Below are 27,313 nucleotides of genomic sequence, written 5' to 3'. Positions count from 1 at the left end.
TAAAAAAGTTTAGTTCAACTAAATTGACTTTTGTGAAAGAGTGCTATTGTACTATTTTAAATTCTCCCCTGTGGGCAGTTGGAGGGTCAGGTTTAAAAAAAAATTGTATAAAATATATCAGGTTTCTATAAATACAGAAGTTGAAAATATTTTCAATTTTTTTGGGTAAAATAAATATTTTATTTACTATATAATTGTATTATTAATTATAACATAATATATTAATGCAGTAATATTTATATCAGTAAATACACTATCATATTTTTAAAATAATACAATGTGTACAAATTGTAAGTAACCAATTATTTGTTTATAAAAAGTCAATGACTTGATAATCCTAGAAAAATATATTAGCTATTTGAAACTAACAAAACTAAATATTATTTTATTATTTATAAGTATAATTTAAACATCAAAAAGTAGCATATATAATAATTATGATTGTTATTAGAAGTGTTAATTTGTAAGCTATTTTAATAAAAATATTAATAAGACTACTAAAATATGGGATGATTTAAGCTGATGTCGATTTTTTTGGTGTGTTATCATATGCTTTGCGTAATCTTCGTCGGAATTCTGAAGGGAATTTATCGTAACATCTTTTACATGCGGGTTTTAAGTCACATTCATAAAATTTGGTTTTTTGAGTCATTTTTTGATCGCAAAATGAACAAGCAAAGTGATGTACACACCATGCTTTGTTTAAAGCAGTAAAAACTATAAATAAAATATTATAAAAAAGTAGATCAAATAGTATTAGTATTGAGTGTATTACCATCTCCTGCAATAACTTGATTGCAAACGAAACATAAATTTCCAAATAATTGATGGTAATGGGTTTCACAATATGCAAGACCTTTACGCTCATAGTGTCGATGACCTAAAAATGGTTTTTCACACTTGGCACATACAAAATGTTCTACATGCCAATGTTTTCCTAATGCAGTTACCACTCTTTCTTCAATTGGTCGCCGACAAGCTCCACATATTGGTACACCCATTTTATCATGACATCGCAGACAATACAATTCATTCTATATTTTTAAATACATATATAAACATCATACCATATTGTTAGCGGTATTGTATTTTAATTTGATAATGAACTCTATCAATTAGTAAAAATGTTAAGCCATTGGTTTATAAAAATTGTAAATTTATACAAAGAACCCTTTCAGATCCACAGTAAAATGAGTAAATAAATACATTCCCATAAATTTGAATTACTTATGCATGTTACTAACCAAAATTTTCTTTAATACATTTTTAGCCTTGATTATTTTGTTTAATACATATTAAATTAGGAATATTTATGCTTAGAGGATACATATTTTAAGCTGTTTTTTCTTTGAATAATTTGTTATTTAATAGTAAATTCAACATATTGGGTATCAACCTAAAGGAATGATGTAGTTAACAATAAATAAAATAGAGGAAACATTCACTTATGTTAATGTAACAAAATCTTAGAATATTTGGACAAATACTTATAAGAAGTCACAATTCAAACAAACATTTTTAAAAACAAAAAAATTAATTGTACATAATTAATACATTGTATATAATTTTTTATTGACCAGGCTAGGCTTCTATGAAATCACACTAGGGGTTTGGCAGGACTGAAAATATTTTGTTCTACCAAAAGGTAGTAGAGATCTAATTATTCAGATTTATTTAAAGTTAAGCTGGATCTAATTTTACTCTCTATCATGTTTTAATAATTGATTCAAGTAAATATACAAGGTGATTATATTAACATACATATTAAACTAGCTTAAAAAATAGTAAATTATCATATAATTAAGAAAATTGATTGATATCAACTTTTGGATCAATATTTCAAAATTTATTAACAATTTAAAATAATGACTGGAGGTAAGAAGTAGTTGCTGCTATATTTATCACTTATAACTAATATTTTTCTATTTTAACTTATATTTTCTATTTTATAAGCTAGTTTAATATGTATGTTGCTGTTTAAAAATATAAAGTTGATACCCCTATAGGATATAAGGGATGTGACCTAGGAATTATTTTATAAAAGCAGATAAATAGAAATAAATATGTAACTAACACAAACCAAAAAATAATTTTCAAAAAACTTATAATTTTAAGAGAAACTGAGAATCACTTTAATGGTCCAAAAGGACTATTTGGTACCAATTTTTCTTATTATAATAATAGTTCTTTACCATCTCATTGGCAGTATACCCTGATCTATGTTTTAATTCTCGAGCATCAGAATTTAATTCCACTCCACAAGACATACAGTTAAAATGGTAACCATGATAGACTTCACCTCTAAATCTTAATGGTTTTTCATCAATTATTCCACTAAAATTTTAATGTAAAATGAATAGGAACCAAAAATAATTAAAGAAAATTGACATACTGGCACTTGAAGCATACATGTTTGCCTGATAAAACAGCTTTATCTGCAGCATTACATTCATGACATAATGCACGGTTACGATTACGAACAAATCCTCGATCAGCTAACTGCTTGTGACAAACAGCACAACAAAAACAGGCTGGATGCCAAGCAGCTGACATTGCTTTGATAACTCGTCCAATAACAAATTCACCACATTTACCACAACAAGGGGCGAATAACACTTGGAAATCATGTTCACAGTATTTACGACCTTCAAATTCATAAAATAAACCATCGGGAAATGGTCGAAAACATTGAGAACAACTAAAATATTATAAATTTATTATTTTCATAAAAGAAAAATAGCTTAATTACATACACAAAACATTGAGGATGCCACAATTCGCCTTGTGAATTAACTATCTTGTCATGTGGATCAAAACCATCTCCACATCGGGAACATGACATATTGCTGAATGACATAGTTACACTGAAATTGTACTTAAATTTTCAATCAATTCAAGTCATATTGGGGTAACTAGATGACTTACCCAGGCATTTGTACTATTTTTTAAAACTGACAGATGATGACCTAAAAAAATTATAAAGTATTTTAAACCAACCGGAAGACCATATGGCTGGTCTGGTAATGCTACTTACATTTGTAGGCGTAACAAATTGCTTGAACTCCCACGCACTAAATTTAAATTATTATTTAGCTATAAGCAGGCTGGCATCTCAAATACTATGGAAACGAGAATTGTAATTCCGAACTGATTAAATGAACATGAGCGCTGTCCAGTAGCCACCTCTTAGTTTTAACATAATCACGAGAACACGACAGCAGTTTACTATTTATGGTAAAAGGATTATTACTTTTTTATCAAGGACTTTAGTTAAGTAAGCAACTATGATTTATATTAGAAAGTTGGTATAGCTGTATAATAAAATTTAACAGTTTCCATGTCTTATCATTGCAAACCTCTGATTGTTAACGTTAATAGATAGTTTTTGCGGTTATTTATTTAACGATCTTTATCATTTTAGTAGCAATGAACTGACCAACGGTAATTTGGGAAATTTAGTTAATCCACAACTTATGGTTGATAATTTATTATACAATTTATTGTTTGAACTTGTCATAATTAAATTGTATAGTTAAAATTTTCAATATTTTATTAAGTTTAGTCGAGTGGATATTTTATAAGTTTATTCTTGTAGTTCCATTAATAATTTTTTTTCAATTTCCAATTATCTTGAATTAATTTTAGTACTTAAATTTATACTAATGGAGCCAATGGCATTAGGGTCTCCATCTCATGATAGTCCTCAAAAACCAACTTATCTCCCAGGTTTTTTAATGGGCGAACGAGCTCAAACACCAGTAAATAATGTATCATTAAATACAATGTCTCCAATGCGTTCTAGTCGTAGCCATGCTGATGCCCATTCAACATTGCTTATGAGAAATTTTCATCATGAATTAAGCGACAAACCGTAAGAAATAATCATATACTATGAATAGTCCCAGTTTATTTTTATTCTTCTGTTTAGATCTTCAACACCAATTTTAAATAGAGTTAATGAAGAACCATCAAAAGCGCCTACAATAGATTTATTTGATATGCTTAATGCGTCCGACTACAAAGAAGAGCAGTAAGTCATTGTAATTTTAACAGAAACTAGTTGCTTAGCATAATTATTTGAGGACACATTATTGTATATTATGTATACTTATTTATGGTTTAAGTCCTATGAATACAAATTATGATAATATATTATAGTTTTTTGTCATTCTTGGGAAAAAATTTTAATTCTTAAAATAGTATACTATGATGTTGATAATTACTCAATCAATGTATTTTAACAGGTGTACTAATAAAGAAAATAAAGAATTTTATTCTGAACGCAAGAACTTGTTATTATCAAAAAAGCCTCCTTTAAATTGGATAACTGTGTTTGGTTTCTCATTAGCTAATAAAGATGAAATATTGTCAAAATTTACTCATATGTCTTCATGTTGTGATGTCAGAGAAACAGGACCAAATTGGGCTCATATATGTTTTAGTGATCCTACAGATTATCACCGTGCTCTCTTATTTAATGGGCATATAACTAATAACGGTGCTATGATTGGAGTTATACAATGCAATGATAAAGTATTTAAAAAACAGTATATTATAAACCTTTTTATAATTTATTAACTACATTGTTTTTTATAGACAATTTTAAATGAGTGTGCTATCTTAAATTCTCATTCCGATAATCATAGTTCAGCCCTCTCTAAAGCAATTCGTTCACCAATTATTGGACAACAATTATCTTCCCCTAACGATTCAATAGTTAAAAGAAGTAAATTGAGACCTATGGTTGCTAAGCCTATTCCTGTTCAACGAAATGATGTAAGTCCATCTGTATATATTTGAAAGTTTGTTGAAGAGTATTTATGAGGTTCTTTAAAGTGGTGCATGCATCCCCAAAATTTATGCGATCACCAAATTTTTGACCTGAATAATACTCTTGGAGCAAAAATAAAAGAAAAAATATATTGTTTATTATTAATTTAATGTTAGATATTTATTTTAATTTTTGCATTACCAATTTTGAGAATTTCCTAAGATTTAGTTTTTGGTCAAAGAATTGGTTGTTGTGTATTAATATAGTGCTTTAGTTATATTTTTAATTATGATAGGTTTTTAAATTAAAAATTTTGGTAATTTTAACATAATATAGCAATCAAATTTCCTTTATCATTAGTTTAAAGATAAACTTTATGTATTAGTCTTTATGTGATTAAAATACTTTAAATGACTATACTGAAAAATGATTGCAAATTCACTGTAGTAACCACCAAAATTTATAAAGTTTTTTATGGATATATTTGTAATTTATATTTTGTCCATTAGAATGAACCTACTGCCACAACGTCAAATGGTATAGTCACAAAAACATTAGAATATTTATTTGGATGGTAGTTGATTTGTTGAAACCTTATTTGACTATACTGGATGGTTGTATTTTATTACCTTTTTTATTTCCTACAGTCTTTTTATAATACATAATTGAACTTATAAACAATGGATTATAATTATTACTGTTTTTAGGTGAATTAGTGTAACTTATATTAAAATAATACTTTAATTACATTATATATATTTTTGTCACTATAAATGTTTATTATATAAAAATAAAATTTAATTACTTAGTTTTTATGGCAACAATTAAAGCAGTAATTTAAGAAACAACATATCACTATTTTTTTTCACCATTATAAGAAAGAGAATACTATTTCATACAAAATTGTTTATAAATCTAAGCAAATAATATAAAATAAGACTTATACATTTTTAAGTAATGAACTAAAAAAACAACTAAACTTTAGGTAAAAATTCTTATTTTTTTAAGAAATTATTTGTAAAACTTGTACAAAAATAATTCAACTAGTGTATGGCACATTTCATTTGTAAACAACAAGACATTTGACCTTGGGTCTTTAAATTTTTGTGCTATTTCTTTAGATCAATGTAGTGTTTAAGTTTAAAAAACAATAATATACTAATAAACAATATTTTTTAATTGTTGATGTTTAAACAAAGTTTTTTTTATGCTTTTAGTTTTTAATTATGTAGTTAAAAATTAATCTGTTAAAAAATGTTTTATTATGATAGTGGTGTTAATCACTATTAGATATCATCTTGCTTTGTCTCAACTATGGTATATCCATAGTTGGAGGGGTTAGGTTTTTTGCAACCTTAGGATTTTAATTAATTTTACATAAAAATAATAAAACGTGTTTTATGATATCTCTAATAACTGATTAAATTATCCAATTTGTTAATGCAAATAATAAAAAGTATTGTCTCCATGGATAATAATAAATATTTTGTTCACTATTGACTAAAAAGATGTATTAAAAACAGGTTATAATTAATACAACAATATTTCATTGTTTTTTTATTATTTAAAAATATATATAGATACAACATTTTTAAGTGATGACATAAAATAATTTTTATTTAAATCACTAATATTTTATAAATGTAAATTTAAAACAGTAAAATAGAATAAAACAAAAAATATCATTATTTATCTATAATAAAACTTCAAACTGAAGCAAGACTTTTAATTATATTATAATAAATCTCAATTCCTCTAAGAAATATGTTTTCATTTAAAAATTCATCATTATCATGAAGAAGAATTGGAGTATTATTTATTGGTGAAAATCCTAATGCTGGAATACCAATCTAAAAATAAAAATGTAAAACAAATTTAAGAATTAAGTTGGGAATTGTTAAATATAATATGACCCAATTCATACCTCTCTAATGTATCTACTATCAGTTGCTCCAGGAAATATACAAGTTCTAAGAGTCAAATTCCTAAAAAAGTATGAAAAATAGTTAATCTTGTTTCAATTTTAAATTAAAATCATAATATATAATTAAATTCAAGTTCTTTAACTTACATTGTATCACATTGTTTTTTAAATGCAATCCAATAAGGATTTTCTTCATTTAACTTGGTAGGTTGAACTTGTGTACCTTTACATTCTATAAACTCTAGGGTCACACCATCACCAGCTTCATTACACCATTGGTTAATTGTGTTTTCCATTTTAGCACTATTAACTTCAATAGCTAGTCGTACATCAAAATATACACAAAGTTCGGGTGGCACAACATTTACTTGACAACCTCCTTCTAGCATAGTTAGATTTATAGATGTTACATCACCAATTCCAAGATCACTATTTTTTAATCTTAACTTTTCAATATCTCTCCAATTCATAAATTTATTGATTATAAAATGTAGCTTTTCACCTGCTGTATTTTCATGAAGTAAAGATCCATGTCCAGGAGACCCCGTACATTTTATTTTAAGATCTACATTATTTATTTTAAGATTTATAAATTTTAGATGTTTTTTTTAAATTTTATTTATACATGTAACTTACGCCAAAGAGTCCGTTCCCCATAATACAATGAAAAACTATTATCTGGACTTGCAAGTCCTTCATCTAATGCAAATCCAACATTTAAAGCTGAAAATTCTGGAGATTTTACAAATGTCCCCATACCTAGAACTCCACCAATTTCTTCATCTAAAATAATATTGGCAAAAAATTATATATTTTAAAATCTCATTAATCTTTTGTAAGGGGTACAATGCAATCTCATAGTTATTGGTTAACAAATAATAATGATAAGACCACGGTTGTAGTTTTCACTTTCTTATTAAGGTTGTATTAATACAGTACTTTGGTTTTAGAAGTAAAAATATTATGTCTCCGATCGATACAGGTGATTAAAATTGACTTTTTTTTTACCATACCACATACAGGTTAAAACAAATTTAAAATAAAACAATTTGTTAAAAATCAAAAACGAACCTGGAACAAATGATATATGAATAGTCCTATCAAAGGCTAATTTTTCTTTTAAATATTTCCTAATTGTTTCTATGTATTGTATTCCCACACATTTCATATCTTGAGCTCCTCTTGCAAAAATATTCCCACTTTCATCTTTATGAGCTGAAAAAGGCTTATAAGTCCATTTTTCCTGAAAAGGTATAACAAATAATTATATTGTAATGTTATGTTATTGATAATACCAATAGATAACAAAAAATAAAGATGTTACATTTTTTAGATTTATTAATTTTTATTAATGCAATCTGAATAAAATTTTGAAGTATAATTAACTTTTTACCCTACTTAAAAAGTTTTATACAAAAATAAATAAAAATTTTATGATTCATATATAAATATCTTTTCTTGAGTAAGGTTGCTAAATTATTGACTTTTTGTGAACTATGTATGTTATTAAAATTAAGTATCATAAGATGAGATAAGTTTAAAAAAAATAATTTTTAATAATCTATTTCACATTTTTAAGCAAAATTCAATTTGATACATAAATAAGTGAGGATATTGAACTTACAAAAACAGTTTTTACAAGAGGAGCTTTAGAAAAATCTTTGTAAGATTAATTATTTTTCAGTTTTGCATCAGAAATACAAATATTAAGTTAAATAAAAGGTGTCATTCAATTGAAGGATGTTTTTAAATGGTCATGTAGTAATTATAAGTGACATGCCTAATTCATTTAATAATGCATCATGCCTCAGTACATAGATATTGGGTTTGATTTCATTATACTTAGGTATATATATTTTCTTGTACACTCTATGCAAAAGCTTTTAAAGGACATTACATATAAACAAATAAAACACACAGGTGTCCCACCATGTTCTGATATCTTTAATAACTTTTAATTCAGCAAATATTTTGTATTAATTATTTTTTTAAATAATTTTTTTTATAATAGCCATGTTTTAGCACTTTTCTTACCAGTAATGTTGATGTTAATAACTTATTAAATTACAAGCATTTTAATACATTGATTATGTAACATAGGTAAGTACAACCCTTGGTAGTATATATGAAATTCATCTGCACTACATACCAATTTTATGTATTAAAATTTTTATAACTCAAGTATATATTCTAAAACTGTAATTGAGCCATCAAAATTTTTTTGTAAGAAAATGGCTATTTTGAAATTTAAAAAATATATATAAATCAATTTTTATTATTAAATATAAATAATAAAAGCTACGCTTTTAACATAAACCAAAACTGTAAAAATTATTTTTAAAATAAAGAATACAAAATAATCGCTAGATCAAGAATTATAAAAGATGTCAGAATATGGTGAAATACCACATATTTTACAAATAATCACAAAATAAATAAATTTTACAAAAATATCAATGGTAAAATTTTATATTTTCTTAGCAACCACTATTATTTTTTAAAAAATTTATTACTAACTGGATAAACTGGAACTACATCCATGTGAGAGTTAAGAAGAATTGATGGGAGTTCTGGATTTTGTCCAGTCCAAGTAATTATTACAATTGGTTTTCCTGGTGCCACATAGAAGATGTTGGAAGGTAAACCAAGACTTTGAGCTTGTCTCAATATAAATTCTACACACTTGCCTTATTACAACAATAATACAACAATAATGTAATCTAATTAAATACACAACCATCATTATGAAAAAAAAAATTAAAATACTGTAATCAACGTCTGGATGAACTGATGGTATACGAAGATATTCCCTAAAATTAGAGACAGCTTCATGTTCGCTATTATCACTGAAGGAAGACATTTTAATTCTTTTTGCTTCTTGTTTATTCTAAAAAAAGAGCTATACATAAATATTTATCAAACAACAAGTTAGTAGTTAAAAGAAATGTATTCACTAAATAAAAAAAATATCTTTAGACAGTTCCACTTGTAATATTATTCTATTGGTAAGTAAAATAAAATAGAACACAACTACACTTTAGATAACAGTATAGATTAAAAAAAAATACATGGTATTTGATCTTAATTTAAAGTAAAATAATATTTAAGAAAGATAAATAAACCTAACCTATATTTGTAAGACTTACATAATATTATCTAGACTCACATAACTTACCATAATAAATTATGTGAAATATTATCACAATACTATAATCTTTATTATATATGTAAATAAATATTGCTTGAAAATTATTATCTACAAATCAACAAATATAATTATTATTAAGTAATTTTTACAATTTTGAAGATGTAGATAAGTATTTATTAATTATAATCTATACATACATGCTTGAGCGTAACATCTTTATTTTAATTGTAAAAGAAACTGACTTTTTTTATATCAGTTCAGATAAGGTTAGGTTCAAAGTTTTGTAAATATATCAAACAAAATATTGTTCATTCCCAAAATAGATAACATATAGAATCTTATTTATTTTGTTGTTCAATAATATAATTAATAACTTTTATCACACTAATGCTAATGATAGATAAAACTAAATTAAATTGAGTTTTAATTTGTTATATTATTAAAAATGAAATAATTATTACAATTAAAACAGTAATAAGAAAAAGACAGCGGATATTTTTAATTAATAAAATTATTTGAATAGGTTAGGTTGTATAACTAAAAAAGATTTAGAAATTATTCGTAATGTAATAGTATATCTTCTTCTTCTTCGGATTTATCCCAACTACTTGGACCCTTCATCTCTTTTTTAGTCTTCCTTTACCTTTTTTTCCTTCAACATTCATTTTTATAACTGTTCTTACAGCTTCCGATTCTTCTCTCCTCATAACATGACCAAACCATCTATGTCTATTTTCTCTCATCTTATCCATGATTGACGCTACACTTATACTCCCTCTTATATGTTCGTTCCTTATCCTATTTTCTCTAGTCACTCCACTTATCTATCTAGGCATTCTCTTCTCTGCTACCTTAAAAGAGTCATAGTTATTCCTTGCCTTTGGGGGGGGGGACACATTAATTGTTTTACATAAAATAATGACTTCATTGTTGACTTACCAGGCATAAATCCAAACTGACTTTTAGATACCAATGTCTCATTTCTTATTTTCTTATCTTTTCCCAAATCTCCATACTTTGTCTCATAAGCTTTATGCCACTATAACTTCCACAATCCTGTATGTCTCCTTTAGATCCTAAGATCCTTCAACCACCATATGCCAACACCACATAATATTTTCCGTTCTTCTACTGGCACTTCATCTGATCCTATTGCTTTATTATTTTTCATTGATGCCACAGCTTCTCATATCTCTTTTTTGCTAATTAAATCTACCAGTCCCTTGTTTCATGAGATATCTTCTAATGTATTTCTCAGATACTCCTTATTTAGTAATTTTTCAAAATACTCTTTTCCCCTTTTTTTCACATCATCATCGCTCATTAGCACCCTTTTATGATCACTTTTTATGCACTTGTAATATTGAATGAACGCAGCGCCCGGTGGTACTCACGCGGGTTCGTTATTTTATTTTGTCTTAAGTCAGGCTATGTCTAGAAAAAGAAATAACGTGAGTGGACTGTATGAATGAATGTAGAATAAATTTTCAAAACATATAACAATTAAATGTATTATACATGAATTATAAAATCGTATTTATACCAATGTGGATAGGGGAACACTTAATACTAATACTACAATGGCGCTGATATAAACAAATAATAAATTACAAATGTGAGTAAGTCTTAAAAAGAAGATGAACAAGCATTATATTGAAAGGATTAATTGAAATCAAATGTAAATAGCTGACCAACGTGTACAATATGTTGTGAACGGTATTGTGATGTATCTCAAAAAATATATGGACCCAACGGCGATATACTGAGCACACAAGAGTGCAACAATCGTAAAGCTGATATTTTACTTTTACAACTAAAAGAATACAAAAATACTGGCTCACAAGCGACATAGAGCTTATAGCTTGAAATACGCTAAGATGGCGGCGATAATGCAGACATAGAGAGAAGAACAATAACAACTCAATGTAGCACAACGATAGCTTAAATAATCACAACACAAATTCTCGATATCACATTCGACCGATGTGTATCCAACAAATATAATAGTATATAATATAAAATATCATATATATCATCAATATAAACGAATCGTTTAACTCGATAGACGGAAAATGATTAAATCTTAAACATTTATACAAAAAGCTGTATTAAATTAAATGACATAACCGAGAAAGGAATGTAACCTTGTACTATACTAACATAAGTGAAAATATATTTTAAACTGTTATCTTAAATGCACTAAAATAATATTACTGTACCCAGTGTGTTGTTTAATAATATCAACAAAAATAATTAGTAACAAATAAACAAATTTTTTAAGTGTAAATTTTTGATCATGAGGATTATCACGAACTGATATTTACATGTTTCGATATTATAAAAAAGCTAAAAATAGTACAATTAGTACAACAGGCTATTTTTCATATAGCCTGTGTTATTGCGTGGCTATGGTGAACTCTATCCAATAATATTAAGCATTTTATCATGATATCAACATCAATATTTTTCGATATCACGGATTAATTGATTATCTATAATTCATAAGATATATTATAATAATTTTAAAGAATCAGTTTGGTTTTTGCCAAGAAAGTCAACGATTGAGCCATAATTTTATGTGAGACAACTAACTGAAAAGTATAGGGAAAACAAGAAAAAGCTGTGTATAGTATTTATAGATTTGGAAAAAGCGTATGATAGGGTACCGAGAGAAATTTTAAAGTGGGCATTAATAAGAAAAGGAATCCCAAAAAGATATATTAATATAATAGAGGATATGTACGATGGCACTTGTACCAGGGTTAAAAGTGTGGGTGGAGTAACAGAAGATTTTAGGGTATAAGAAGGAATGCAGCAAGGTTCTGCTTTTAGTCCTTACTTATTTTCTATAGTCTTCTTCTTTTTCCTCGCCTTAATTCCAACTATTTGGAGTCGGCCACCCTTTCCTAAACTTCCACTTGTCACGATCTCCCCATCATCTACGCTACTTATTTTCTATTGTGATGGATGAAAATACTAGAAAAATACAAGGAGAGGTACATATGTATATGACATTTACGCTGTTCAACTTTTCTTCATTAAACTTCGCGAGCTATGATAATTTTTCGCTCTTGAGGCGTTTACAACGCCTCAAGAGTAAACGCCACAGAATAAACCCACATCACTGGTAACAAGAGGTTTCTCTTCTTGATTGTTTAATAAGTTCAACGATTTGAACCCAGTTGATTCATGGACGGTGTTATTAAGTACCAAATCGATATATTACAAAGAATGATTTTTTCAGTTCCTGTAAAAATGAAAATTTTACTTATTCCATTATTTCTATTAATCATTAATATATATCGACTCTTATCGAGTTATTATAGAATACATATGTATATAATACTCTAATAACTTTGCAAAGTACAACTATGTAAAGTATTCATTTTTTTTTTGATTATTTTATTACATTAAAATAAAAGTTTTAATTCTATTATTTTTATAATATTTATTGGCCCAATATTAACCAAATCCTTATAACTATCGGTGAGGTAGTCGTTGTGTGCGAACTTGATGGCGCCAAGATTTTTAAATACGTGCAGTAATATTTTTAACGTCTTTGGTATATTTTCCGTGTGAAGTTACCAAATTAAATTTTCACTCGGTCATAGAGAAAATCTAACTTTTATTTCGCCGACTGCTCTCTTAACGCGATCTTATTTTCCTATGATTTATAGTTAATTTTTTTATGCATTTATTTTAAATCCTTAATCATAGTGATTATTGTATAATTTCACTGCAGCTATATTAATAATTGTTTTCATATGACCTGATCTGCAGCAGTCATCTAAACAGACGCCCTTTTTCATAATCTTATTATTGATCGTTTATTGTTGCGTGTTTGTTGTGACTATCACTGCTCCTAGCAACGAAAGAGAAGCCGTAGCCATAGTCACCATGAACGCCTTTTTACGTCAACAATTCAGGTACATCAAAACATAACAATAATATCTCTAAAGTAGATTAAGAGACTAAGATAATTTTCGGTTGATTCGCAAACGAATAAAAAATATCGTGTGTACCTAATCTGTTTTTATGATCTTATGCATTTATATGCGCGTATTTAGTTGACCATCACTAGTCAATGACTATGAAATATTAGTAAATTTTCAAGTTTTATCCTTCCAAAATTTAGTAAGTGTTTTTTTTTTTAATAATGAATATATTAGATTATGATTTTTGTGTATTTTCATCTAATGGTCAATATTTAGCTGCTGCCCTTGGTTATAATCTGCTTATCATAAAGAGTCCTTTTGTTAATCCTTGCATCACTACAAAAGCTTCATACATTATTGATGGTCTTCAGTGGAATTGTGAATGCAATCGTTTATTGTGTTCTCAGTTAAAAAATAACTCGTTACAAATCTATGATTTGCATTCCAAAATGTGGACACATAAAATAAGATGTGGTTTTTTTAAATTCATTGATTCTAATTGGATCGGATCAGACAAAATTTTAATAACATTGGAGTATTTCATGGCATTAGCAGTTTTAAATTTAAGGGATTGTAGTGTTTTTTATATTGAAGTACCTAAACCCATTCAACCTTGCATAGCTTTTAACAGTAGTGGTAAAACTATGTTTGTAATTACCAAAATTAATGGCTTTGAAAAATTATTGATGTTGAATTTAAAAAAAATAAAAAGAATTTTATATCTTCAAGATTTTATTGGACATTGTAATGGAATATATAAATCCCCTAAGGAAAATTACTTATGTATTTTTAACAATAAAAATTTAGCAATCATCTGTTTTTTAACTGGTGACATAATTGGTAAATATCAATTTACATCTTTAATCACTGTGTGCTGGGCACCAAATGATAAATTTTTAGCACTTGGATGTTCCGAAGGTACTATTATTGTTTTAGATAGCACTAATGATTTCAATGTTACGTTTAAATTACATCATTGTATAAATCGTGAATACAATTTTGATTATTACAAAGAGTATAGTGGAGATTTGATTAAAATAAACTCAATGTACATATATCCAAAAGAAAATTTGACTAACATTTCATTAATTAGATGGAGTTTTTGTGGTAAATATTTATGTACACTTGGGGATGACTTATGTTTGCATATATGGAAAAAAACAAAGTTAATATGTATTGTGGAATTTTCATCAAACGTTAAGCAAGTTTCTTGGTCACATTCAGAAATTAAACTATGTGCAGTTTTTGGAACACAATCAATATTTTTATGGACTGACCAAAATTGTCCAATATTAAAAAAATTACCAAACTTTACAAGTGGAAATAGAATGTTGGCTACTAATATATCGTGGTCATATAATAACAAATATGTAATTTTAGGTGATGAGAAAAAATGTTTATTATATATTGTGTAATATTAGTGTTTACTATAATAATAATTTGATATTATGTTTCATATTCAATTTTATGTTACATAACTTATAAATCATTAATATTTGTCATTTAACTTATTAAAACATTTCAAATTTTCTTTTTCTAATTACGTTTCATGTACTTATATCAAATTAATTTTTTTTTTTATCTCAAAGCTATTGTAAATATAAAATTATTAATTTATAGCTCCTGTAAAAAATTATAATTTTTATTTTTAAATGTAATTTATATAATTATTAGTTTATATAATATATTTTAAAATATATACCAAAAAATAAAAATTTAAGATGACTATTTCATGTTTAAAAAAATTAATTAATTTTTTTCCCTACTAATTAATAATATACATAATTCTTTTTTTTACTTTTAATGCAATAGTGTAATTTATTATTATTTATTTATAATATTATAAGTAAAAATTATAAAAATAAAGTAAATCTTGAAATAAAAATCAATTATTTTTATTTTTAAAGTAGATTATCTTCTAGTTAATAATTTTAAGTTATTATTACGTGATATATTTATGTATTTTACTTATCTTGAATAGTAAAGAGCCATTTCAGAATATCGCATAAAGTTACTCTTTTGAACAATTTATAATTTGATATGATATATGAGCCAATAATTTATTAATCGGTAAAAAATGAACTTAAATGTTAAATTTAAATGTTCAAAATAGTAAATGATAAAATAATTAACTAATATATTAATTAATTTTAATATAGATAATTATCTATGGCGACTTCTGTTAGGAGTGGAATCAAAATAGATGGGTCAGCTGGCCCAGGCTCTCAAATCAGCACTATCACAGTGGTAACTGCTGGTGGGGTTGGCCAAACACTTGTTGTACAACCTGTACAACAAGCTTCTGTAGTTCGAGCTTCAATTGAACAAGTATTTCAATTATTTTTAATCTTTAGTTTTATAATTACTAAGGAAATATCTTTTTTTTTTAAAGAATGTTACTAATAATAGACAGTTGGATACAACAATGTTGTGTGGTAGCCCAGTACATGATGATGGATCTGATAAGTCTTTAGATGATGAAGAACACCATTTAGAACACAAAGATCGAAATCCTACAGTTACTGTTGATAATGGACATTATATAGTTGCAGCTTCAGGTAAAATGTTAAATTATTTGTCTTTTAATGATGAAGTATGTTTTTTTTTTATTAACTGTTTTACAAGTAGCCCATTAATTTGATTTATTTATATTTGAATTTAATATGATAACATTTATTGATATCTATTGATAAATTATTTTTAAATTAATAAATAAATGTATAATTCATTTAAGAGTGAATGAAGCATTTAAATAAGTTAAATGCACTTTAAGTAATTTCTCATTGCAGTGGTATGAGAAATTTAATTTATAATAATATGAACTTAAATAAAAATGTATTAATATGATGAGATCTTTAAGCAATTTTATGCAACTTTAAATATATATAATTGAATAAGAAAACACTTAGTCTNAAGCAATTTTATGCAACTTTAAATATATATAATTGAATAAGAAAACACTTAGTCTAACATTTTGATTATATGGCCTTATTTGTTTCACTTAAAAAATATTAAAGTGCCTTTAACACTTGTATGTTTAATATTTTTTATAAGTTGCTTCTTATAAAGAAGTATATTTATACTTATAAATAATAAACTTGCACGCTAACAATTAAGAAGGATCACAAGGAAGATCTTATGCTTCTTTGACACCAGTACCAACATTAGGTAAGAGTTACAATCCTATAAAATATTATTTTATGAATTTAATATTTTAAAAAAAATAATTGGTTTGGTATAGCATTTCAAGCTAGATTATATTTATATTTAGTAGATATAAAACATAAAATTAATAATTTTTAAAGTAGTTCATAAAAAAATCTTGACGAATAAGCTATATATTTTTTCAATTAAGTCACTATAATAAAATGTGTGGTGTTCTTATAAATAATCTTTTTTTTTTCAGTTCCTGAAACTGAAACAGTGGGTTCTGAGGATGTTAGTCATTCTACATATGTTCAGTATGTAGAAGGAACAGCAGGTGATCAAGCAATATTCACCAATGGCCAAATGTATGAATTAATTATTTCAGTTTTTTATTTTGTTTTAATTATTTAAATGTTTTCTTTAAAAATGAATTGATTACCTAATTGTAAATTTAAGGAACACTGCAAATAAACCCTTTATTTGAGAAACTAAAGTCCATCAATATAATTTTTTTTTTAAGTAAAAAATTAATTTAAATATCAATTGATAGTATTGTTTTTAAAATAAAATGACTAAGAAAGAGAAGAATAAAGAATTTTTTTTCACTACATAATGACTTATTTTTAAAATTGTTTTGACTTGTGTCTTTTTTCAATTAAGTGGTTCAAATTATATCTGAGAATAAATTTTTAAATTTTTTTGTATTAATATAAATATAACCTTTTTTACAAAATATAACTTAAAATGCTCCAAACATAGAGCTACCTTTTGATAGGTACCCCTTTATTATACCAAATCCTTCATTTCACAAACTAAAGAAACAGTGTTTCTTTAAATGGTGTTAATCTTTTACTATTTAATGCAAGTTACAAGAGTTTTAATGTTAATGCATCAATTTTAAATCTATTAATGGTTTATATAAATTTGAAAAATCTAAAAAACATGAATTTAAAATTTTAACTTTTGGGACTTTAAAATGATCACGATAATCATAGAAATGTTAGGAAATTTTATAGTTTTTAAAAATAAATTAAATCTATTATATATAGATTATTATCCGAGTTCATTTTTAGGAAACTATTCCTTTAACCCCTCTAGCTGTGTCTATGCAAATGGAAATAAGATTATTGGGGGGTTGATGAAATCACACACCTACCACAAATAAGTATGCGTACACTCTTTAAGCAAGATATAAAAAAAAAAAAAAAAATGGAAAAATCAGAGAATACGAGTTTTAAATTAATTTATAATTATGGCTTTTAGATTATTATTGTTTTTAATTAAAATTTTTTGAGATAGTTACAAATTATTTTAAAAGGGTTAATCATGATTTAAAAAAATATAACAAAATCATTATTTTTTCCTAATTACCTCTTGAATTTGATTTTTGTTTATATTTAACATCCTCTCTTAAAAGTAATGCATGGTAGAGACCAAAAAACCTCACATAGCCTGAGGTACAGAAGTGAACACCACTACCTACATATCAAAGTCTGATCTATGTAGGCATATATTGTTTTAAAAAAATAAGTTATAAAGAGTTAAGTACCTATTAATCAGTTTACTTGAATTTTTACTTCTAAAATTTGATTCTAATTTATTATTAAAAGACAATAAATTTAATAATAAAACTTATTTATAGAATTTTTAACTATTAAATATTGATATTTTTATTTTCAGGGCTTATCCAGTTTATACTGTAGGAGAAAGTGGAACCATGTACCAAACAGGTCAAACTCATTATTATACCCCAAGTACAAATTCATATTCTCAGGTAAAATGTCCAATTAATAATTTATATGATTATTCATTACTTTGGTGCTTTTTTAATGGTGTCTTATACTTCAAATACTGTATAATTTCCTTCTGGATCTTTTGGTTTGTCTTATATTTATTGTTGTGCTTCATGCAAAAATGAAAATTATAGGTTACAAACACGTTAGGACAGCCTACATGTCAAGCACAAATAATTGGAAATGGAACTTATATAATACAACAAAATGTAGACAATGATCATACAATTATCACTACAGCTCAAAGAGATAGTCCAAATTCAGCTATATCCTCGGTACATTGTTAAACTAAAAATCAGCTTCGCCCTTCTTTCTGCTTTAATTTTCCAATTTCAAATGTCTGCATGCACCTGAATTAATTTCCCATTTTTCATCAATATTTTTTTTTATGTATATATTTATTGAAATTATTAATATTAATATATATTAATATTAAAAACATTATAGGATGTTTCTTATCTTACGGTTAATACCACCGATTCTAACCCAACAAGTGCTAATTTAGATCAAATAAATGGTGTCGAGTCTGATGGAGGGATGCAAAGTAGTGGTCTTATGCACGCTAACAGAATATCTCCTGCAACTGTAAGAAAATTTTAAATAAAATAAAATTTTTGTTTCGGCTTGTTAATGATTGTACTATCATAGGTTAATTGGTTAATGGAAAATTATGAAATGGCTGAAGGAGTCTCATTACCTCGTTCAACATTATATAATCATTATTTAACACATTGTTCAGAAACAAAAATTGATCCTGTAAATGCAGCTTCTTTTGGTAAACTTATACGTTCTGTTTTTATGGGTTTACGTACCAGACGTTTAGGAACTAGGTATAATTAAAAATTGAATATATTTATGTTAACATTTATTGTATAAAATCATTTAATACATTTTTCAGAGGGAATTCTAAATACCATTACTATGGAATTAGAATAAAAGCCAGTTCTTTATTAAATGACTTTTCAACTGATGATAATGTATCTGGAAGAACCACTCAGAGTACTACTTCAAAAAAAATTAAATTTATTAAAACAGAAGAGCGTAGTTGCAATCAATATGCTGGTAATAGCTCAGATTCAACAAATTATTCACAAAATAGTATACCTTCTTCGCCACAAGCTCAAAATCAAGAATATTTAGGCGATGGTGCAAATGCTGTACCTGAATTTCCTGATATCATATTGGATGAACTGCAATTAGATGATAATTGTACTCTTGAAGATGTTGATACATTTAAAAATCTTTATAGAGAACATTATGAAGTACTTTACTTAAATTTGTTTATATATTTAATCATATAAAACATAAAAACATTTTATTTAGGCTTTTTTGGGTGCTATATTAAACTTAGAATTTGGTACTGTTGAATCACTTTGGCGAGAATTTTGGCGTAGTCAAGATAATAATAATGATGAATGCGAAGAAGAAAAATATTTATCCAAAGAAAAATTGTATTCCTTATCAAAATGTAAAACATTACAACTATTTGTGAAAACTGTTGATTTTCTATTTTATCAAAATTTAGTGAAAGTTCTAATTCCTGATGTTCTTAGACCAGTTCCTGGTATGTATGCCTGTAATCTATTGAGTATCCAACTTCAAAATATCTATATTGATTTACTAATTATAGCAATTAGGACAATAACCATGTTATTTAATGTATTTTATAGGTTGGCTACTATTATACTTAAGTGTATTTTATAATAACTGTTATCCATATATTTATGTTTACATTAAATTTTTTTTGTATGTATAGGAACATTAACTCAAGCTATCAGAAATTTTTCGAAAGGATTAGAGTCATGGCTTACTTCTGCTATGCAAGGGTGTCCAGAAGAAATGATCTCAATAAAAGTTAGTATTTTAGTTAATATTAATTAGATAGTCCGCAATATTTTGAAAAATCTAATAATTTTTAATCTATTAAATATTTTGTGTTACTTTTTTTTAAATAATTTTTATCATTATTTGTTTTTAATTACTAAAAATAATACAATTTTTTTTCAAAGCATCAAAATAGTCATTTTATAACCTTAAAAAAAATAATGGGTCGACAGCACTTAAACCTAAGTATTTTACTGAGATCTCAGCATATATAATACATTAAGCATTTTAATACATAAAATGGGTATATTGTGTGGGGGTATAGCTTGTATTGGCATATATTTATATATATTTATGTATACCCACTCTATGTATTAAAATTCTTGTAGTTCAATATGTACTCATTTTATAATTGTTATTAATCCAATAAATATTTATATAAGATAAGTTCTAGAAATATGGTTTTTTTTTAATTTTGAAAAAATAAAAAATATGATTTTAACATTGTCTAAGAGTGCATAAATTATTTTTTAAAAAAGTATTGCAAAATATTTAGTAGATCTAAAGTTATTACATTTTTCAAAACAATGTAGATTATTCTGTATATTATTAAAGTATAAATATAAAGGTTCTTGTCTACTCGAATATCCATTACAGATCAAGTTAAAAATATAATGACAGTATAATGGGTATTAAAAGAAATTATTACATAGATGAGTTATAAATGTGAAATTTAACTAATGAGTTAAATTTGTTTAAATTGCTGTAATTAAATATTATATGTCTATACTAATACCACTCTTGTGATGTTATTAAGTTTCTATAAAAAAGAGATGGCAAATTTTAGAGATAAAACTTATTGTTATGCTAAAACCTTTTTAATTGTACTATATTTTAGTATAAATATGTGATTATTATTTATATTAAACGTCAAGTATATTATGTAAAAATGTTTATATGATGCATAAATATTTTAATTCTGTTTTCATAAAAATTTTTTTTATTCAGGTGACTGCAGTTAGTGCTTTTGCTCAAACATTACGCCGGTATACTTCTTTAAATCATCTTGCTCAGGCTGCTAGAGCTGTGTTACAAAATTATACTCAAATTAATCAAATGCTTACTGATTTAAATCGTGTCGACTTCCGTAATGTTCAAGAACAAGTAAGTTTTTATTTATTATCTGATTTTGGAAATTAATTATTGAACTATGTGCACATATTTTTTTATCAAACAATACATTTTTAATAATTAATATTTGAATTAAAATTTTGAAAAGCAGAAATCTGAGTTGAGGCTTTATTATTTTATAACATTAAATTCAAAGTTGTACAATTTTTTTTTAAATGTTTTAAATTACTTTAAATGGTATTTTATATTTCTTTTACAATTTTTATTTTATTGTCTAATATAATAATACATAATCTTCTGAAGTACTATTTATGAAAATAAATAGGGATAACCGTAATGACAACATATTTTACAAGCTCTTATATGAATTTTTCATTTTAATCTTTCTAATTTAAAATTTCTATTTTATTATACAATAATCTAAATATGTAGTTAGTTTTCTAACGCTTCTAACTACTTTATAAGTTTTTACGATTCATTATTTTGTAAGATTTAAATCATATTTTAGTAATTTCTTATAAATATGGCTAATGGTTCAAATAGTTGTTTGTGTTGTTATCAAGGATTAGATTTTGATAAGGCTGAAACTTTCATTTCCTTTGATAGTTGTACAAATATTTTCAAAGAAAAGGCAAAAAGGGCATATATTTCATAATGAATTAACAAAATTACAAAGATAATAACTTAGAACTGATAAATGAAACTGATCTAACAATCAAATATTTACAAGGAGAACCTAAAAAAGTTAAAAAATAATAAAACTATCAAACCCTACTAGTTTAGTCACTGCTGTTTTTATTTACTATCATAACATAAGGGGTCTGATAAAAAAAATAAACAATTTATCATTTCAATTATGTACTTAATATAATTTTATACAATAATATTGTATTACTAATAGAAACTGCACAAACATATATCAAGCACTGAATTTACACTGGTCTCTATTATAATATACATAAAACTAACAGATATCCAAGTTAACCGGATTTTATTCAGATGGAAGTATTCTAATCACAACTCAATCTTTAATACCATTTAAAAAATAAATACTTCTAATCAAAATCTTGTTATGATAAAACTAGAAATTGTTAATAGATACCATAATAGAAATATACATTTAACATTTATATAGTAGTGTTTGGGTGGTTGGGTCATTTATATACCAGATAGTAATGAAATTATTCTAAATAATATTAGTAATGAACTGGAAATATTATGTGAAACATACAGAGAAAACAGTTTTGGTAGATTTTTCGATTTAGTATTTGATCTTGATGCTACAGCATCAATAATAATAATTAAAAAGACAGAACTTTTTTCCTCTTGATACAGCTCTACACATTATTTCTATCTTTCCATCATTTCACCATATTCAATCTTCTTACACTGCATATATTCTTGATGTATTTAATGATTCTTTAAGTGTATTTAAAAATAATTAATGCATGAAATTTTTACTGCGCTTAATTTCAATATTCTCTGTTAATTTTTATATAATTAATATTATATTGATTTCTCTTAATTTTGTTTTGAAAAAATTTTCCATGTTTATTATTTTTCTTTTATTCATCCTATGGTATAATCTTTGTATCTATTTCTATATTTATACTAAAATTCATTTTATTGTAAAATAACTTAAAATAGGTGTTATCCCTAAATAATTAAATAATTAAAATAAAATTGAGTAATAAATTATATTTTGTTACTACAGGCTTCATGGGTTTGCCAATGTGATTCTGCTTTAGTTCAACAATTGGAGGCAGATTTTAAACATACATTGCAACAGCAGAATTCATTAGAAGAATGGGCAACTTGGTTAAAAAGTGTTGTAGATAATTGTTTAAAGCCTTACCGCGGTACACCTAATTTTACAAAAGAAGCAAGACAATTTTTATTAAAATGGTCATTTTACAGGTAATTCTTTATTTAATTATACAATTATTTAAATTTCATATTTATAATTATTTTGTAGCTCAATGGTCATACGAGATTTAACATTACGTTCAGCAGCTAGCTTTGGTTCATTTCATCTAATCCGTTTACTTTATGATGAATATATGTTTTATTTGATTGAACATGAAGTAGCTTTAGTTACTGGAGAAACACCAATTGCAGTAATGGGATCAGGAGATGTATGTAAATAATTAATAATACTTTTACTGTTATATTATATTATAAATTTGTATTAAGATCCATTTAATAATATTATCTAGAGGGATAGTAATAATTATTGTAGTTTTGTTTTTATGTATACAAGGTGATTGGCTAACTATGTCTCATGTAATATCTTAAAAAATACAAGTGTTATAACATAATTTTTTTTTTTTTTTAATTGTTATGGATCTAAGATGAGGTGTTTAACAAGAAAATTTAAATTTGTACCACCATTCCTTATGTTTAAAACTTGTATCAAATTCATATTTACAAATTTAGTTTAATAAAAAAAATATATTTTATTTAATATTAAGTGCTTCACGGCTCTCTAATGTTAAGGGTTTATTAAGAAAAACTTATAACAGACTTGAACTATTTAGGTTGTAAATCAATAAGGGTTATTCTGATTACGTGCGTTGACAAAGTAAACCGGTAGCTCTTGTCATTACATAAAATAATAATGTAACAGTATTGAAAAAACTTCTGAAATTTTTCAGCAAATATCGTAAATTTTAAAGTAGCGTATTTTATTTAAAATTAATAATTTATTTATTTTTTTTATGACTAACAAAAATATATAAAAATAATATGGGGTTGCCATTTAAAAATCTGAAGTTGATACTAGTTCTATGTGTAAAGCATGATGATAGAAATTTAATTTTTCTTGTGAAACAGATCATCCATAATGATTAAAAAAAAAAATTTGTTCATAACACATGTATTTTTAAACATATTATGTGAGACATAGTTAGCCAATCACCCTGTATATATATATATATATATACAGTATTATAGCTCGATTTATAAAGATTGCAACAAGTTTTAAGGTTATATAAAAACTAATACAGAGATAGCAGGGTAAAGGATTCATGCCATCACAATGAAGTTGTTATTTTAAATACAGTTTATTGAGCTTATTAATTACCTAGAGCTTGGACTAATTTTTGTTTTATTGAAATATTTACCTAATGTCCATTATAATGGAATATACTTTTTTTGAACCCATATTGACATACCACTTTTTTCTATTTGCGTTCAAAGTGTCTTAATGTACTTTAAAACAACATTTTTTTTCATCTTTATTTATTTTACTTTTATAATAGCAATATTTTGTGGTTAAGAGATTAAATATTATCAGTAATAATTAAGTAAAACCAATATTTTTTTTAGTTATACATTAAAGCTAAAAAGAAATTCGGTCTTTAAAAAGAAAAATATAAAAGGTTTATTCAAATGAACATCATGGATATATACTGACAAAACCTAAAATTTCACATAACATTATTAGAGTTTACAAAATATTCTCTCTAGTGAATAATTAGAAGGCGCCAAAGTTCTTCTTCTTCCTCGCCTTAATCCCAACTACTTGGGGTTGGCCACCTTTATCCTAAACTTCCACTTGACAAAATCTTCCATATCATCTACGTTCACATCAGCTGTCCGCAAATCACATTCAATAGCATCCCTCCATCTCTTTTTTGGTCTTCCTCTACCTCTTCTTCCTTCAACATTAATTTCTACAACTGTTCTTATGGCTTCCGATTTTTTTTCTACTCATAACATGACCATCTAAGTCTATTTTCTTTCATCGTATCCACGATTGGCACTACACCTATACTCCCTCTTATATGCTCATTTCTTATCTTATCTTCTCTAGTCACTCCACTCATCCAACTAAGCATTCTCATCTCTGCTACACTCATTCTCTGCTCTACTTTCTTATCAACCGCCCAACACTCTGACAACCATACATCATAGCTGATCTCACTACAGTCTTGTAGAATATACCTTTCAGCCTCATTGGAATTCTTTTATCGCATAAGACGCCAGTCGCTTCTCTCCACTTCAACCACCTGCACTTAATCCAGTATCTTACATCCTCATCAATACCACCACTCGTTTGCACAACTGAGCCTAAATACTTAAAACTCTCCACCTCTCCAATCACGTCCTCACTTAATGTCATATATATATATATTGACAATATATATCGGTACTCTGTCATACGCTTTCTTCAAATCTATAAATACCATACACAGCTTTTTTTTCTTTTCCCTAAACTTTTCTATTAGTTGCCTCACATAAAATACTGGCTCCNTTGACAATATATATCGGTACTCTGTCATACGCTTTCTCCAAATCTATAAATACCATACACAGCTTTTTTTTCTTTTCCCTAAACTTTTCTATTAGTTGCCTCACATAAAATACTGGCTCCTTTGTTGACTTATAAGACATAAAACCAAACTGGTTTTAAGATACCGATGACTCATTTCTTATTCTCTTATCTATTACCTTTTCCAAAAGTGTCATACTATGACTCATAAACTTTATGCCTCTATAATTTCCACCATTCATTTGGTATTTTCCCTTCTAATAAGATTTTATTTAAAAGTTCCTTCAACCACCTCATGCCAACACCGCCTAATATTTTCCATACCTATACTGGCACTTCATCTGGTCCTACTGCTTTATTCTTTTTCATTGATACTTCTTTATCACTAATTAAATCTTGCTGTCCCTCATTCCACGAGATATTCTCTAATGTCTCTTTTGGGTACTCCTCATTCAAATATTTTTCAAAATACTCTTTCCACCTTTTTTTCACATTATCATCACTCGAGAATACCTTATTATCAACACCTTTTATAATGATAATTTTTAGACTTTTTCTCTCTTATCATTGCAAGTCTATAGATTTCTTTCTCGCCTTTCTTTGTTCCTAGCCTATCATACAACTCATCATACCTTTTAAACTTCACCTTACTTACTGCACACTTGGCTTCTTTGCACAAGCGTTTATATTCCATCCAGTCTTCTCTCCTTTTGCTCTTCTGCCATACTTTGAATTGATTTTTCTTACTTTCTATGATTTTTTGAACATCCTCATCCCACCACCCGGTTTCCTTGTATCCTGGCATTTTACTCCTACTCTCACCTTTGCAGTATTCTTTACACAACTAGCAAATCTATTCCACACATTCTCTCTTTTACCGTCTTTACAAACTCTTTTTCATTTTCCCGTTTCAATTTCCATCATCGGATCTTCGATTTTTTAATAATCTATTTTGATAATATATGTACGGTTATATAAATAAATTTCGTTTTAAATTAAATTAAATTTTTTTTTAGAAAACCATACCAACTGCAGTGTTGATTGATTATGAAACATCTTCAGATTACACTAATTGTAATGGAAAACGCATGAAAATAAACTAGTCACCTCGTCATATATTACATAATTTTTGGGCACATAATCACTTTTTTGATATTTATAATTTTTTTTTTTATGTCTTTGTGAGCACTTTTTAAATCAGATATTATTTGATCCCTCACTTTGTAGATATTATATTAATGGCGTTCCAAAGACTTCTATTATTTTTTTTATGTCATTTTGTGCAATTATTGTTTTATTTTTGAATTATTAATATTGTATTATATATGTCAGATGTTTTAACATTTCTCATTAAATATGTCTTATCA

At 26.1% G+C, this 27,313-nt stretch overlaps 5 protein-coding genes across 12 annotated transcripts; 3 read left to right on the top strand and 2 right to left on the bottom strand.

Annotated features, from left to right (window-relative positions):
• Positions 1-328: 328 nt before the first annotated feature.
• LOC126900289 (LIM and senescent cell antigen-like-containing domain protein 1) lies at positions 329-3,242 on the bottom strand. The gene is made up of 7 exons (XM_050675903.1): positions 3,035-3,242; positions 2,926-2,966; positions 2,754-2,864; positions 2,393-2,698; positions 2,193-2,334; positions 776-1,034; positions 329-717 (listed from the first exon to the last, which is right to left on the bottom strand). Exons 2-7 carry the CDS (start codon positions 2,931-2,933, stop codon positions 515-517), a joined length of 1,029 nt encoding a protein of 342 aa, XP_050531860.1. The 5' UTR covers positions 2,934-2,966; positions 3,035-3,242; the 3' UTR covers positions 329-514.
• Positions 3,243-3,378: 136 nt separating this feature from the next.
• LOC126900290 (nucleoporin NUP35-like) lies at positions 3,379-5,951 on the top strand. Its single transcript, XM_050675904.1, has 5 exons — positions 3,379-3,871; positions 3,929-4,030; positions 4,245-4,533; positions 4,597-4,776; positions 5,281-5,951. The coding sequence occupies exons 1-5, from the start codon at positions 3,663-3,665 to the stop codon at positions 5,347-5,349; spliced, it is 849 nt and encodes a 282-aa protein (XP_050531861.1). The 5' UTR covers positions 3,379-3,662; the 3' UTR covers positions 5,350-5,951.
• A 344-nt stretch (positions 5,952-6,295) lies between these two features.
• Positions 6,296-10,095, bottom strand: LOC126900288 (aminoacylase-1-like). 2 transcript variants are annotated; one of them, XM_050675900.1, is made up of 9 exons: positions 10,041-10,095; positions 9,871-9,951; positions 9,462-9,582; positions 9,213-9,382; positions 7,767-7,938; positions 7,332-7,478; positions 6,843-7,260; positions 6,696-6,756; positions 6,296-6,621 (listed from the first exon to the last, which is right to left on the bottom strand). In XM_050675900.1, exons 2-9 carry the CDS (start codon positions 9,871-9,873, stop codon positions 6,478-6,480), a joined length of 1,236 nt encoding a protein of 411 aa, XP_050531857.1. In that variant the 5' UTR covers positions 9,874-9,951; positions 10,041-10,095; the 3' UTR covers positions 6,296-6,477. The 2 variants fall into 2 exon arrangements, with proteins under 2 accessions (XP_050531857.1, XP_050531858.1); XM_050675901.1 differs by lacking the exons at positions 9,871-9,951; positions 10,041-10,095 and adding an exon at positions 9,650-9,813.
• Positions 10,096-13,445: 3,350 nt separating this feature from the next.
• Positions 13,446-27,148, top strand: LOC126902390 (DNA-binding protein RFX2-like). 6 transcript variants are annotated; one of them, XM_050679601.1, is made up of 16 exons: positions 13,446-13,769; positions 15,938-16,106; positions 16,171-16,336; positions 16,899-16,946; positions 17,185-17,290; positions 18,606-18,699; positions 18,853-18,993; positions 19,166-19,303; positions 19,367-19,548; positions 19,617-19,980; positions 20,042-20,282; positions 20,475-20,572; positions 21,551-21,706; positions 23,388-23,590; positions 23,649-23,808; positions 26,963-27,148. In XM_050679601.1, exons 2-16 carry the CDS (start codon positions 15,948-15,950, stop codon positions 27,047-27,049), a joined length of 2,343 nt encoding a protein of 780 aa, XP_050535558.1. In that variant the 5' UTR covers positions 13,446-13,769; positions 15,938-15,947; the 3' UTR covers positions 27,050-27,148. The 6 variants fall into 6 exon arrangements, with proteins under 6 accessions (XP_050535558.1, XP_050535556.1, XP_050535559.1 ...); XM_050679599.1 differs by having other exon boundaries at positions 16,896-16,946; XM_050679600.1 differs by lacking the exon at positions 13,446-13,769 and adding an exon at positions 13,781-13,977 and having other exon boundaries at positions 16,896-16,946.
• On the top strand, positions 13,988-15,831 carry LOC126902395 (WD repeat-containing protein WRAP73-like). 2 transcript variants are annotated; one of them, XM_050679614.1, is made up of 3 exons: positions 13,988-14,618; positions 14,715-15,158; positions 15,760-15,831. In XM_050679614.1, the coding sequence occupies exons 1-3, from the start codon at positions 14,000-14,002 to the stop codon at positions 15,810-15,812; spliced, it is 1,116 nt and encodes a 371-aa protein (XP_050535571.1). In that variant the 5' UTR covers positions 13,988-13,999; the 3' UTR covers positions 15,813-15,831. The 2 variants fall into 2 exon arrangements, with proteins under 2 accessions (XP_050535571.1, XP_050535570.1); XM_050679613.1 differs by having other exon boundaries at positions 13,988-15,158.
• Positions 27,149-27,313: the final 165 nt, after the last annotated feature.

The sequence above is a fragment of the Daktulosphaira vitifoliae genome, unplaced genomic scaffold, assembly GCF_025091365.1.
Source record: "Daktulosphaira vitifoliae isolate Bord-2020 unplaced genomic scaffold, ASM2509136v1 Scaffold_3, whole genome shotgun sequence".
NCBI classification, from domain to species: domain Eukaryota; kingdom Metazoa; phylum Arthropoda; class Insecta; order Hemiptera; family Phylloxeridae; genus Daktulosphaira; species Daktulosphaira vitifoliae.
This window is presented reverse-complemented; position numbering and strand designations above follow the sequence as displayed.